At 39.7% G+C, this 16,091-nt stretch overlaps 1 protein-coding gene across 5 annotated transcripts in view; it reads right to left on the bottom strand.

Moving 5' to 3' along the window:
- The window catches only part of NAP1L1 (nucleosome assembly protein 1 like 1), a 33,950-nt gene extending 18,852 nt beyond the window's left edge, over nt 1-15,098 (bottom strand). For 4 of the 5 annotated variants that reach the window (XM_047866042.1, XM_047866038.1, XM_047866037.1 and 1 more), the window contains exons 1-2: nt 14,953-15,097; nt 3,962-3,998 (exon numbers count right to left, since the gene is read on the bottom strand). In XM_047866042.1, coding sequence (XP_047721998.1) covers nt 3,962-3,978 — 17 coding nt within the window. In that variant the 5' untranslated portion in view covers nt 3,979-3,998; nt 14,953-15,097. Of the gene's footprint in view, nt 1-3,961; nt 3,999-14,952 lie in introns of all 5 variants that reach the window. The other variant, XM_047866039.1, reaches the window with a different exon arrangement.
- Between the last annotated feature and the right edge of the window lie 993 nt (nt 15,099-16,091).

Consider the following 16,091-nt stretch of genomic DNA (forward strand, 5'->3'; position numbering starts at 1 on the left):
ATGTGGCTCTGTTTGGGCAATGAGTTAAAAAGTCGTATAGAACTTTAAGTAAGCCTCCTACATAGGATGGTAGACAGCTGGGAGGCCTCATCTTGCTGCCTCCCTAGAATAGGGATGTGATGACTAGAGTTCCAACAGCCATGTTGGACCATGAGGCATCCTAGAGAGAGAATAAAAGTCAACAGAATGAGGGAATTTAGAAGAATAAGGAACTGGATCCTTGACGGCTATGGAGCAATCACATCAGCCTGTACTCATGATCTTTGGACTTTCCTCCTTTTTCTTTACTTCACAGTAGAGATGGGCAAAAAGTTAAACAGAAGACCCGAGTCTACTGCATGCTTGGAGCAAAGCCAGGAGGATGGCACCATTGAAAGAAAAGGAAAAAGTAGGAAGATAAAATTCTCCCCATTTCATCTTAAAAACCTAGTTTTTGAACATGCAATTTCAACAGGAATTAAAAAGGGAAATAAGGATATCTAAGTTAATGTATAGGTCTTCATATGATTCCTTGTGTGATTTTACATTTTAATATCTGGTTTAGAGATTTAGTTACTTTCATGTTTAGAAAGAGCATTTGGAAAATTAATTTTCATATAGAGACAAATATAGAAAAGGTCAACTGTGTTCTGCCAGCAAGATTTATGTTCCTGTAACTAAGGAAAAAATTCCAGCCTTCTCATCAAATATACAGATTATTCTGAAATTATACAGATTATTCTGAAATTATCTTTTATTATAAACAAACATACTCAGACTTAAGATCACTAAAGACCACAAAACTATTCCTCCAGTGTGATTTTATTAATTTACTGAACATCTACATTTTAAGGCTTTAAAACAGGGGTCCACAAACATGGGTCAAATACAGCCCATTATTTTTGTAAATAAAACGTTACCAGAACACAACCACATTAATTCGTTTACGCATGGTCTATGGCTGCTTTCACGCTACAACAGCAGAGTTGAGTAACTACAACTAGACCATATGGCCCAAGGGGCCTAAATATTTATAAATTAGGTCCTTTGCAGAGAAAGTTTGCTGACGCCTGCTTTAATTCTCCTTTCCTCCCATCCTCCTAGAGCTCACAAGCATCCAAAATTAAATAAGGGGATGGTGGGGTATCAAGCTGTCACAACCAATTTCTTTTTTTTTTTAAGTTTAAAACAGAATGAGGGTTGCAAGGTTAAGATGGCAGACTGCACATACTCCTCTGATCTTAATCCTCCCCAAATCCCTACCTCAATTATGATAAAGGGGTTTTAAAACAAAACAAAAAAAAACATTGAAGGACAAGGAGACAAGAGCAGCAACTTCACTGAGAAATGAAATCCTTAAGTTAGCAATAGGAAAAGCTGAAAACCAGCCCAAACACAGAATCTTAAAAAGGACACTTCTAGAACTAGAGCTGGGAGACTGACAGTGGAGAAAATAGGGAGAACTAAACAAAAACAGGTAAGTAGTTAAATCCCCAGATCCTCCCCTTCTATCTAGCAGAAGCATGGCAGTTTCTTCTCTGGAAAGGGTTAAACTGAGAGCTCAGCGTCCAAAACCACAGGTACAGCTAAGAGTATCTCAGATATAGGACTGTATCACTCTAGAATGCTGAATGTAGCAACCCTTCCCTAGCAACCTTTCCCTAATTTGGGTTCCACAACACTGAAAGCCAGATCTTTACCCAGACACTCTTCACTGGGGTATCTGACCAGCCCAGAAATAAAAAAAAAAAACAAAAAAACAAAAAAACACATCATTCTGATAATGCGGATTCTTACAACAAACGCCTACCCTGATGATCTTACATTACAATCTAAATTAAAAGCCTCCCCCACTCCAAGAGTCAAATTTTCCAAACAACTTTTTTTTAAACCTCCCTCAGTTGCATGTTCTCCCCACCCCAATCTTAGCAGACAATCAAGTATTACCTCCTATTTGAGAAAGGCTCTAACATGGAGACAAAAACAAATAGGGGAAAGAAAAATTTAAGAGTAAACATACTATAAAGAGGAAAAACATCCAGAGAAAAGATATGACAATCCAGAAAAAAGATATTACAATCAATGAAATAGGAACAAGATGCTATAAAAACAGGAACAGAGAGCAGAGACACTCCTGAAAACTAAAATAACAGAAATTTAGAAACTCAATTCAAGAGTTGAAAGATAAAGTTTCTTCAGCTTTGCCCAGAAAGAAGAGCAAAGAGATAAAGATGGAAAATAAGACAAAAGATAATTAGAAGAAGCAGTTCAACAATACAACATAATAGAAGCTCCAGAAAGAGAAAACAGAAACAAGACAATCAACAAAGTAAGTCGAGAATATTCCCCAGAACTGAAAGCCATCAAGTTGCCAGACTGAAAGGGTCCACCAGTGAATGCCTAACACGAGAAATTTAAAAAATAGATATATCAATGTGAAAATTTCAGAACTCTGAAGCCAGTGTAGCTTCCAGAAATAAATATATATGTATATATTTAAGACAAAAAGTGTCACATTACAATGATCAAGAATTGACTTTGAACTTCAACACAGCAATACTGGAAGCAAAGTAACAATGGAGCAATGCCTTCAAATTTCTGAAGAAACAGGATTCTCGAATCAGAATTCTATACTCAAACTATCAAAGGTAAGGATAAAATAGTTATTTTCAGTCATGTCAGATCTCAAAATAATTTACTTCCTTTGTACTTGTCCAAGAAAGTACTAAAGAACCAAAAGAAAACATGGGATACAGCAAACAGCAAACCTGAGAGAAGGAACCAAAGGAAAGGAACAAAACCCCAGGAAGATAATAAAATAGATCCACAATGACAACTGTATAACCAAGGTTAAGCAATTCAAATTGGAGCAGGGCAATACAGGAGGGCAATCACTTTGAAAGCCATTATCACTAAAATACCTGCTGCCATTCTTTTTATGTGTGGAAGGACTGGCCAGATTCTTAAATGTACTTGAATCTGATGCCCTTGTGCTAAATTTTCTGCCTTCCTACCTCCATGATCTGCTGCCTGCACCTTGTGGATATATCGTCATAGCATATGTCCTCCATCCAGAAGTGTACAGTTTTAATCCATCGCTAAGTTATGGGAAACGATAAGCAACAAATAGTGCAGTTCACCCATTCTCCCTTACCATATTTCTTCAAGATACCCATCCACACTAGAACCCTGCCAGAAGCCAACTTCACTAAACCTGTTTCTAGAGTGCACGGCCTTGCCCAATGAAGTCTTGAGGAAACTTGAAGCCAGAGTATGACCCAGATAATCTTTTTGCTTTTTGTTTTCCTACCTTGGAAATTTCAACTAGTAGTAGTAATATTGCTTTTCTCTTGCAGCTAAGTTTGTGACTGCTTTTCAGATTTCCAAAATTAAACACTGATTAAGAATGTGTAGGTGTTTAAAATTAAACTGGTTAAGAACGCATAGGTGTTAAAAATCTAAAGGAAAACAAAGAAATGAATTAGACAAAAGCCAAGACAGTATTTACATGTCTGGAAAGGTGGGAGGATGCAATTGAGAAGATGGATACTGGGTTTCTTCTAATAGTAATGTTGTACTTTTAAAAACTTGAATGTAAATATCCTATTATTCTTAAACTCTATGCATACATTTTATAAACTTTTTATCTTGTATGTAGGATACATTACACTGTAAAGTAAAATCTCTGGGAAATACATGCATGGTAAAAATGAATTTCGTAAGTATTTCTGATTCATTATTGTGCTCAGCACTTTAGTAAGAATAAACACTAGCAAATGGTTTACCGTATTTATGACAATGATTATATATACTCTATTTTGTCTTAGATATGCCATACCCCACTTTTATAATAGCAGATATTGCCATACATTTGCATAATGTTATTAATACTGCTGTTAACCATACCACAGTACAAAGTGAAGCCTATCTCTGGAAAAGGAGAAAAAAAACAACAACAAAAAACCAATTATCTGGCACTTACTTGTCAATGTCTGCCATGTTGTAAGAACTCCAAGTATCTATGGAGAGAAAGGTCAATGTTAACAACAATACCAACAACAAAATATATATATATACATACATATGCCAAAATCTGCCACCTATTGTACTCATTATGCCCTCCTGGAGATCTCTTTTAAAAGTTTAATAATTCTTGTATCAAATGTCAGCCCTTTAAACAACTTATAAAGTCCTGAGTCCCAACCTATATCAAGTAAACCTTCCCCATCCCTTCAAATGCACCTCATGTCTTATCACTGATAACCACCATACCCCCAAGGCTATCCTGGATATACTGGCATATTGTCAACAAACTCTTGGTTACCTAATGTCAACACTGTTAGAACTAATCAGGGCATATCCTAAATTCTTTCTTACTATAGATAAGTACTGTATTAACTTAGAGAATATGGGTTTTAGAAAAATAAAACTTAAGGTAAAATGTATTATATTCAGGCAGAAAAATGGCTGAATGCCAGAGGTAATGCACAAATTACAAAAAAATAATCTAAACCAAGCTTAGGATCCCACATTAAAATCAAGTTTTTAATCTTTTAAAAATCAAACCACAGACTTTAACTCTCAAAATGCTACAAGACGTGATTCCTCATATCAGCATGTTTTATATGCTTATTACTTACAGAGTTAAGAAGAGTTATTGATTTTAGCAGTCAAGTGTTAATATCTGGAGTAATATTAATGATCTAATATTCATAGTTTAAACAAATTATGAAGAAAATATTTCTTCCTCATAATGTATCCTACTCTATTTTTTGTTTTAAATAATTTCTACTAGCATTAATGTATTTCTCTAGTGATGCTGGGTAATTAGCCAACATTAACAAAATACTTAGCAAACAATAATGAAGAAATACTAATTCAAAAAGAAAAATATAGAATATTAGTCAAAGAAATACAAGTGGGATTCTAGTTTGTCTATCAAATCAGCAAGGAATTTCTTTTAATGCAGGGAAAATGGTGGTGAATATATGCATTTTTTTTATGTTTATTTTTGAGAGAGCAAACGAGCAAGCGAGCGAGAGAGACACCAGGCTCAAACTCATGAACTACAAGTTCATGACCTGAACTGGAGGCTTAACCAACTGAGCCACTCAGGAGCCCCGTGAATATGCATTCTTAAATGTGGCTAGTGTTACCATGAACTATTTTCTTTCTGGAGAGTAATTTGGCCATAGGAATATAAAAAAACCTTAAAATATTCATCTCCAGCCTTAATTTGAGACCCTAACATGAAAAAAAAAAAACTTATGAACCTAAGGGCCTGTGCTTTTCATGCTGGCCTAGAAGGTTCTTCCACAACTTCGGTTAACACATCTTTTGGCTCTTTATGCTTCAGAGAGACTTCTCCAACCTGTACATTCTAGCTAAATAATTTCTTGGTTGTACAGACTCCTATAAAGCTCTATTTCTTTCCATCATAAAATGCCTTGGAGCGCCTGGGTGGCATCCAACTTTGGCTCAGGTTATGATCTCACGGTTTGTGAGTTCGAGCCCCGTGTCTGTGCTGACAGCTCAGAGCCTGGAGCCTGCTTCAGATTCTATGTCTCCCTTCTCTCTGCCCCTCCCATGCTCATGCTCTGTCTCCCTCAGTTTCTCAATAATAAACATTAAAAAATAATTTTTTTTAAATAAGATGTCTCAAGTTTGTAATTACAGATTAGTGTTATTATTTGGCTAACGTCTATCTGTCCCAACTAACCAGTGCACAAGATTCGCATTTAAGGGATTATATGTGCTTTTGCCAATCACTGCATCCTTCAAGACAGCAAGCACATACAGCTTACAGGCACAGCAGCTGCAATCACTTACCTCATCAAAAATAAACTTAGTATTAGCATGGAATGTGCATACAATGAAACGCTCTGCAGCCAAACTGAAGCAGATATGAGCTGATATGGAAAGAGCATAGGGTGTATGGCAAAATCCAACCTGGACAGGAATGTGTGTGTGTGTGTGTGTGTGTGTGTGTGTGTGTGTGTGTCCGCACATGTATTTATATGAATATGCATACTCTTGCACATAGTTTATGAATAAAACATTTCTGTAAAGATCTACCAGAAACCTAAGAGTAGTTACCTATTAAGACCAGGAGAAAATAAGAACTTATGTTTCATTCTCCATTACTTGCTTTTCCCATATACAAATACATTTTGCTAAAATTTTTGAACTTGCTGGGTTGAATATATAGCCTAATAAATCCAGCAATTATCAAGAATATGAAACTCCTCAAAACTTCTAAATTCAAATTTGTGTAACATTTTAACATGTACTCAGAAGAATGGCTACACTGCTTTGTGGAGTTACATTTAGAATTGTAACTCTTAAAATGAAATTCTTTTGATTCTTTATTAAAGATGATTCAAGACAGAACAGGATGGCATTTACTTCTTCGGAGAGGCCTTCTCCAATCTGCCCACTCTAGCTAAATTAGATTTCTTGGTTGTACACATTCTTGTTTTTTAAAGCAGGCCTAATTTTGTACTCAGACCATTTGGGTTGACACCAGCTTCGTGAAAATCTAGCTCAGGCAAACAACTTCTGGTCTTATTCACCATCTCCAAAAAAATAGGAAAAAAAAAATTGTTCTTTCACTGAACTGCTCTTATCAAGATGCAAATTCATAAATGACTTGTGTTTGGTATCCACTAAACACTCAATAAACACAAGCTACTTTTGAATTCTGTCCAGTTTTAATTATCTTAGCACAGGGTCAGTATTCTGCAAAATTAACTGTGGAGATGATTGTTAAAATGTACAGACTGACCAGTGAATGCACCGTGGTAATGTAAGTTGTTAACATTAAGGAAAACTGGGTAAGGGGCATATAGGAACTCTTGGGAGTATCTCTACAACTTTTTTGTAAATCTAAAATTACAAATAAGTTCATTTAAAAGAAAAAAGATTGATTCCCATGCCCAGATTCTGAACCAACAGGTCTGAGACCGTGGACCCAAAAATCTGCATTATAAACAAGAAACCCAGCTTCTGAGGCAGGTGGTTCTCAGATAATCAGATCACATTGAAGAACACAGGTTTCAGTCAATACCTACATTAGTTTTTTCACTGCACTCAATATTAAATAATCAATGAGAATTTTATTTATCAGACATAAAATTGCTCTCTAAAAGATCTGAAGAATTTCCATTTCTAGTAGTGACAAGCTATATTTTGCAGACCAACTCTACCAATAAAAAATAACTGAAAGTACAGAATAAGTATCTATTGAAATCTTAAAATCAAGGAAAATTCCAATAAGACAGCAAGGAATTACTAACCCCAAACTAAAAGCAAAATGATAATCAGAAAAAGACCCTGAGAACAAATGCCAATCTCAAATTTGAATTTCAGTTTTAACTACTGACAGGTGAAATCAAAAGCCCTAGACCTATTCAAGATGCGAAGAAACCTTTATAGTAACCCTCCATATCAAGCAGATGCCCAAAAGTGCTGCATTATCAGGAATAATAAACCAGTTCTCTTGGACAAAAGCCCAGATTCACTTTATCAGTTTGGTCCCAAAACCTCAAGCCCTGAGCTTAAAGCAGTCTCTGCCTGATAGTGTTCCTAAGCACCCACATATCCAAATGTTAAGTGAAAGGCACCTTCATCCTAGACCTCAAATAATTCATACAAGTTTTCAAGAGCAGTAAGGGCAAGAGAAAAGAATACAACAGAAATCTGTCCTTATAAAGACCTAAATGTTGTCAAAAGGACTGTAAACAAACTTATAACTATCATAGACAAATAACTAGGCTCAGTATCTGCAAAGAACGGCCATCTATTAAACATGATATGGCAAATTTGGCAAAGAACTAAATAGAACTTCTAGAAATAGAAATAATGGAAATCAAGCTAAACGGACAGGTTTATCATCACTTATCATCAGAGAAATACAAATCAAAACCACAATGAGATACCACCTCACACCTGTCGGAATGGCTAAAATTAACAACTCAGGAAATAATTGCTGATGATGAGGAAAGGGAAACCCTCTTGCACTGTTAGTGGGAATGCAAACTGGCACAGCCACTTTGGAAACCAGTATGGAGGATCCTCAAAAAGTTAAAAAATAGAACTACCCTATGACTTAGCAACTGCACTACTAAGTATTTATCCAAAGGATAAATACTGATTTGAAGGGGTACATGCACCCCAGTGTTTACAGCAGCACTATCAACAGCCAAATTATGGAAAGAGCCCACATGTCCATCGACTGATAAATGGATAAAGAAGGTGTGTGTACACACACACACACACACACACACACACACACAAAATGGAATATTACTCAGCCATCAAAAAGAATGAAATCTTGCAATTTGCAATGTGGATGGAGCTAGAGTGTACTATGCTAAGGAAAATAAATCAGTCAGAGAAAAATACTATATGATTTCATTCATATGTGGAATTTAAGAAATAAGAAGTATAAACATAGGGGAAGGGAAGGAAAAATAAAACAAGATAAAAACGGAGAGGGAGGGAAACCATAAGAGACTCTTAACTATAGAGAACAAACTGAGGATTGCTAGAGGGAGAGTGAACTAAATGGGTGATGGACATTAAGGAGGGTACTTGTGAGGAGCATTGTGTGTTACATATAACTGATGAATCACTAAATTCTTCCCCTGAATACTACTACACTACACTATATGTTAACTTGAATTTAAATAAAATCTTGGGGAAAAAAATGGGGGGGAGGGGGAACAGGTTTATCAGTAGACAAAACCAAGCTAGAAAGATAATTGAGGGAAGCAAGCTTAGAAGAAATCTTCCAAAATATGGCAGACACTAAAGGATACAAAATACTGATGTTACATGATATTTGAGAATACAATAAAGTCTAACAAATATTTAATACAAGCTCTAGGAGTAGAGAAGAGAATGCAGAAAATATTTGAAAAAACTAATAGGCAAGAATTTTCCAGAACTGATCAAAGACAGCCCTACAAATCCCAATCAGGATACATAAAAAAGAAACCCACACTTAGATATGTGAAAAAGCAAGACATTAAAGACAAAGGAGTCTTTTAGTCACCACAAAAGCACAAAGAGAAAACATTCAGATTAATTTTAAACCCACAAAAAGACAGATGTCTTCTCTTCAATAGACACCAAAAGACAACAGAATCCTCAATTTGCTGAAAACAGCCAAGGATCTTAGAATATTATACCCAACTAAAACATCCTCTAAGAATGAAAGTGAAACAGATACTTTCTGGAAAAAACACCTCTAGCATTTTCACTAAGAACACTCTGTTAAGTATATTCTTCAGGCAGAAGGCAAGTGATCCCAAACAGATGTAATTTGCAAGAAGAAATAAGGAGTAAAAAGGATGATTGCATTTATCTAAATAAACATTTTCAAATACCACCACTGCCTAGTGTGTTAAAAATGAAAACCATCACAACACTAAGTTGGGGTGGGGAGAGGGTGGGGGTAATAGATTAAAGTATTCTTACGTCCCTCAGCAGGCATGCTATAATTTCCGGGATGACTTACAAAAAATTAGAAACCAAACATGCAATTTCCAAAGTAGAAGAAAAATAATTTAAATTTGTAAGTGTATTGTTATACCAACCTAAAAGAAAAAAAAAGATAGTCTGGACAAACGGAAAGCACATAAAAAATATTTAAACCTAATCATAATAATGTTCAATGTAAATCAACTAAAACTCCCATTAAAAATTGTCAGGGAGGGGGCGCCTGGGTGGCGCAGTCGGTTAAGCATCCGACTTCAGCCAGGTCACGATCTCGCGGTCCGTGAGTTCGAGCCCCGCATCAGGCAGGCTCTGGGCTGATGGCTCAGAGCCTGGAGCCTGTTTCCGATTCTGTGTCTCCCTCTCTCTCTCTGCCCCTCGCCCGTTCATGCTCTGTCTCTCTCTGTCCCAAAAAATAAATAAACGTTGAAAAAAAAAAATTAAAAAAAAAAAATTGTCAGGGAGGATTTAAGAAAATCCAACTACATCCCATTTATAAGAAACACATCTATAACATAGGATATAGAGTTGCCAAGTAAAATATAATCCTAACCAAAAGGAAGCTGGTATCACTGCATTAACATCAAGAAAAATAAACTTCAAGGAATAGCATTACTAGAAATGAAAACGTCACTCTAACAAAAGATTGAATGAATTCACTACCCAATATATGTAGTATTTGGAAGATCTCAATTGAAAGACATAGCTCATGATATCGTGACTGAAGGCAAATCTTAACCTGAGAACTTGTACACAAAGAAAATCTTCCACTGAACAAAGAGGGAAAACAAGTGAGTGAATTAGACCACTAACTGATTATTTTGTGGTCTTGTAGTAGCTAGACGTCCAGAGACGTGTTATCAAATAACTTCTCACCATTCCAGAAAACTGGATTCTGAATTAAGTCCTCTTTACTTTCAGTAATAGAGCTAACCTTTATGAAGCCTACTCTGTAAGGGATTATTACAGGCTCCCCTTTATCTGCAGGTAGAATACTAAGCAACTTGCTCAGCAACAAATGTGACTCCCGAAACCCGTGCCCAGTCCACTATTCCAAAAACCAAAGTGCCTGCTCTATCAAAGCCTACATTACATAGATTATACAGTAATATACTAGTTGTTGTTCCTTTACAGAAAATGACTACTTCATGTGGAAACAGCCAATCACTAAAGATTACAAATGTCTGAAAGCAAGAGTTGAAGGGAACTGGTAATATCCCAAAGATAAGATTTCCCTTTACCTGAGACCTCACATCTCCCTCCAAATACACTTTAAACAAATCTATATTTAAGACACTGTTGTCCTATTAATACTATTTTTAGTGGTCCAGAGGCTCAATAACTTTATTTGACTCCAACACAATCTTATAGTTTGAGTACCATATTCTTTAGGCTCAGTTTTTCAATTCTGGGAGGTCAACAGCCGACTTAGAACGGACTTGTCTTTGAGACCCAAGCAAAAAGGACTTCTATTTGAGAACACCGCATACCTTCTGTCCAAGGGAGCTCATTATCTAGAGTATCATCTGATCCAACAGCAGAGAAACATACCTGGGCTGGACTAAAAACTTGCTAAAAATTCACCCAGCATTAATAAAACCAATTTATTTACATGGTGGGGGGAAATACACACACACACACACGGCAGACAAAAAGCTTAGGAGCCATCACTTTACTATATGAAAACAAACTTCATGTTGGATGACTCCATGACCATAAATACTGTAGCTTTTCTACTGGAGCAGAGTGGAACTTCAGCAAAGTGTGCTTTATGAATTCCAAGCTGATATATAGCTAACAGTTTAAATCAAGGGAACCCACTTTAAAAACCAATACAGGGGCGCCTGGGTGGCGCAGTCGGTTAAGCGTCCGACTTCAGCCAGGTCACGATCTCGCGGTCCGTGAGTTTGAGCCCCGCGTCAGGCTCTGGGCTGATGGCTCAGAGCCTGGAGCCTGTTTCCGATTCTGTGTCTCCCTCTCTCTCTGCCCCTCCCCCGTTCATGCTCTGTCTCTCTCTGTCCCAAAAATAAATAAATGTTGAAAAAAAAAATTAAAAAAAAAAAAACAAACAATACAAAAGCCTCATAAGTCATCACTGCTCGGTTATGTAACCTTGGATAAGATCTTTGACTGCTCTGTACTTCAGTTTCCACATTAAAATGTTGATACTACCTACCTCTAGGATCATTAAATTAGTTAATAATACAGAGTAATTTGTGCTGTTACATTATTTATCCCTGTTGTGTTCTTCTGTACCCTCTTTACCTTAGAAAATTAAACGTAATAGGTAATTAAATGTAATTAATAAGCTCTTCAAAATTACAGCCCCCTTCCCCAATAAAAGTCAAAATGTACAAAATTTCTGAACAAGTAAAAATGTATCAAGTGTGTAGCAGTAAAAGTGCAGTGTTGGTAACCAAAAGTACAGGGACCACTTTCTATGGCAAGTGCAATAATGTGATCTAGTGGTCTCATATCAATGTACTAAATAACTTACAAGGATGGGCAAAAGCAACAACGTTCACCTTCTAACCCCTACTCTGCCCAACAAGGAGAACTTCTTACTCAGATGAAATTAGTATGAAATGGTGCTTAATATTACTATTAAACAGGTCTTCCATAAAAAGAATGTTATAAATACCATCCCCCACTTTTTCTTTGTAGCCTTCATCACAATTCAACATTGTATATCTATGATTCTTTTTCTCATGTGTTAAGATATTATGTCCACATAGATGCTAAAATATTTACTCTAGGAATCAAATAAAAACAATTACAGCTTTGATCAGACTTGAGAATCTGAATAGACTGATCATCAGTTTTCAAAACTGATCAGGATTCATCCTAATCTTATTTTCATTAACCTTTCAAATTTATAACCAAAAAATGAGCAAAGTCTTAGTTCATTTTGACTTCTTCATACCTTAAAGTCAAATAGATTTTGCCTCTTTTAGCCCCTTTTCCTACAAAAGATCTGTTTTTTACATTTTTTTAATGTTTATTTTTGAGGGGGGGGGGGCAGACAGCGTGCGAGCAGGGGAGGCGCAGAGAGATGGAGACACAGAATCCGAAGCAGGCTCCAGGCTCTGAGCTGTCAGTACAGAGCCCGACGCAGGGTTTGAACTCATGAACCACGAGATCATGAGACCTGAGCCAAAGTCAGACAATTAACCGACTGAGCCACCCAGGTGCCCCCCAAAGGGCTGTTTTTAATGTAATCTGGGGAGTTGAGAATCCAATCAGTTACCTGGACACAATAATGAGCAATAGCATTTTGGATTAAGTTAATTCTGGACAAGTGTTGGGTTTGAGTTGTTTTTTTTTTAATCTCTAGAGAACAAGAACAGTCATGTGCCACATTTAGCATTAGCTTAATATTGTCAATAAGTCCAATATCAAAAATAAGTATTTTGCGGGAGGGTGGGTGATGGGTATTGAGGAGGGCACCTTTTGGGATGAGCACTGGGTGTTGTATGGAAACCAATTTGACAATAAATTTCATATATTAAAAAAAAATAAGTATTTTGCAACAGATAAAATTACATATTTTTCAAACTGATACGAATTTAAAATTACATTTATCAAATTAACACAATGTTGACCTGATATGTAATCCATAAAGTCAAGCTTTCATAACAAATGTTTAGTTCCATCTATCCTCCAAAGGACCAGTCGTACTAGAAGTAAATTGCCCATTTTAATTTTGACCATTAATTTGAACTCTTAATTTTAAAAAAATTGTTATTTTATGAATTTGAACAACTTCAAACAAGCATGAGACTTAGTCCCAGATGGTAACGGGAAAGCTTATTTACCTCCCAATAGTTTGAAACAAGTTACTCTATAGGTAAGGTTACCCCCCTTATCCAAAGGTACAATGTTACTACTTCCTAAGTAAAATAAGTACAAGAGTGTTAATGTAACCTGACAAGAGAACAGGACTTAAATATTAATCTTAAAAGGTATTTTGATGCTAGTTTCAAAAAACAGCAAATTTTGTTTTGTAGCTCTTCTGAAACCAGGCAAAGTGTTACGAGCTTTTAAAGTGCAGTCATTACAGAACTAGTTACTAATCATTTATCAGGCAGTGATGATCTAAACTAGGGGCTTCTTGAGCCGGATTCATTCTTTATGTACTCTGAAAGCCTAGACCTCCCAGACAGACCGCATTCCCCGCCTCCTTTCACTGCCTCCATTTATGGGAAGTAGAGGCATAGACAAGACAGCAAGCTACTAACTTGGCCCATTTAAGTTTACATTAATGCCTCCTTTCCACCCCATACTTCCTCCACCTCCCCATACACCTTAAAAACAACACAGCTAGATAAGTAACCTATTTTGGGAACTTCAATAAAGGAACTAATTTGTAAGAATGCAAAAGAAGTCCTAACAGAATTAAGAAGAGTGCAGGCCAAATCGTTTATTTCCATCTTAGAACCGTTTACAGGATTAGATTAATTAGGATAAATTTTCCCCTAATATGAAACCGTGGTCAAGACACCCGTCCAAATTCTAAGTGTACTGGAGATACACACACACACACACACACACACACACACACACACACAATCTTTGATAATAACAGCTACCATGAACCCAGTACAGGCGTTAATTCTTTAAGATCCTAGCAGTGGAGGCCCTCCTCCATCATCCATCACCTACCACACCAATAAAAAGATAAAGACCAAAGATCAGCAGGTAGAAGTTTGAAAGCCAAGGGCTGCCGGACTTATTTACTCACTATTAGTTCCCCCATCCCACCACCTCCCGACAGCTCTCCGGAAAGTAAGGACAAGCCGCCCGGGGGTCTCCAATCGAGCCCAGGCGGCGGCCACGTGTCGAGGGAAGCCGCCCGGGGTTTCCCCTCCCAGCACGGTCGCCGCCTCCAGTGGGCGGAGAGCCCAGCAGCCTCGCAGCCTCCCCGCCCCCTCCGGGCCTCGTCCCTTCACATCCCCTCCCTCCCATCGGAATTCGCAGCCTCCGCCGTTCTTTCCATCCCCCAGCGGCCTCCCTCCGGGGATTATTTTTGAGGAAGCGGGGGAGTCGAGGAGGCGGTGGGCTCAGCGCTCGAACCCGGCCGGCACGCCGGCCGTCGCCCGGCCCCCAGCGGCACGGCCGCCGCTCAGAGCGCCTGAGCGAGACCGCGGCCTCGCTCCCGTCCGCGCGGAGAAGCCGGTGGGGCTCAGGGGGCCGCGGCGCAGCCCAGCGCGGCCCTCGGGCTTCCCAGGCCGCACCGACCCCCGCGCCTCCCCGGCCGCCCCCGAGCGTAGTGCCGGCCGCTCCGGAGGCCCTCACGGGCTACGGGCTACCAAACTCTGCGGACCGCTCGGGCTCCGGCCTCACGGGACGACCCGGGAGGCCCCAGAGGCCAGCGGCCCCCCCCGCTGTCGGCTCCGCGTCCCTCCCCTCCGCGCAGGCCGCCGGACCGCTTCTGCGCCCCCCCCCCCCTTTCCCTTTCAGGCCCCCATCCGTTACCGGTGGTTAGCACGGGGAGCCAGGCGGCCGGAGCTGCGCAGGCAGTGACTCAGGGCGGCGGCGGGAGGAGCAGGAGGCGGCGCCGCGAGCAGATGGCGCTAAAAAAGACCCGAGAGCCCGCCGCTCGCGCTCATATACAATTAGCGTCAGCACGTAGGGCCCGCTCCGCCGCCCCCCCAGGCCTCGCCGTCTCTTAGCAACGCGGGCGGGAGGCGGGCCCAGGGCGGGTTGCCTAGCAACAGAGCTGTCCTTCTTCCCCGACGACCTCCGCACCCTCCGCGGCTCGCTTGGGGTCCCCGGCTGCCCGCCTCCGCCCCCTGCCGCGCGCCGCGCCATCTCTTTTCTCCCCGCCGCGCGGGGAAAGAACCCGCAACGCCTTCGGCTGCTGGGAAGGGCCGTGACCCGCACGCCAGCCCCTGGCGCACCTCGCTTTCCTCGGCCGGTTGCAGGGCCAGCTGCCGCCCGCCCGCCCCTGGCCCGGCCTGATTCTCGCACCTCCCGGGTCCCCGGCAACCATTTTCTCTCCCCGCTCTCTTTCTCTTTTTCTTTTTCTTCCCCCCCCCCCCCCCCCCCCTCTAAGAACAAGAGTTCTTTCCTCCTGACCACCTTGGCGGCGTCTTCTGCCCGTTTTGCTTCTCCTAAGTCGGGGTCTCAGTGGCTTCCGAGGCTGCCTCCTCATCCCTACCCCTCCATCCTTTTCCCTAACGTGTGGCGCGTTAGGTGGCTCGTTCTTGTGAAGGATGAAAATGGATTGTTTGTTTAGTGTCCCTGTCCGTATGCCTTGTAATGAGGACACTGTTGTTTCATCTTGCTGAAAAAAGTAAATTTGATGTAAATCCTCAGGCCTGTGAAACATCATGGCTGTTTTTCAATTGGTGCTGGATTGACTAACGTTAACTCTTAAACCAGTGGTTCTCAAAAGTGTGCTCCCCAGACCCTTTCGAGGGGGGAAGTCAAAAGTATTTCCATAATAATGCGAAAACGTTATTTTCCTTTTGCGTTCTCATTCTCTCATAAGTGTCCAGTGGAGTTTTCCAGAAAGTACATGACATGTGACATGGAAACATTGAAAAAGGAAGCAGATAATAAAATCCAGTCACCTGCAGTTAAATCAGACATTAAGGAGGTTTGCAAAAAAC

Source organism: Prionailurus viverrinus, chromosome B4, assembly GCF_022837055.1.
Source record: "Prionailurus viverrinus isolate Anna chromosome B4, UM_Priviv_1.0, whole genome shotgun sequence".
Classification (NCBI taxonomy): Eukaryota; Metazoa; Chordata; class Mammalia; order Carnivora; family Felidae; genus Prionailurus; species Prionailurus viverrinus.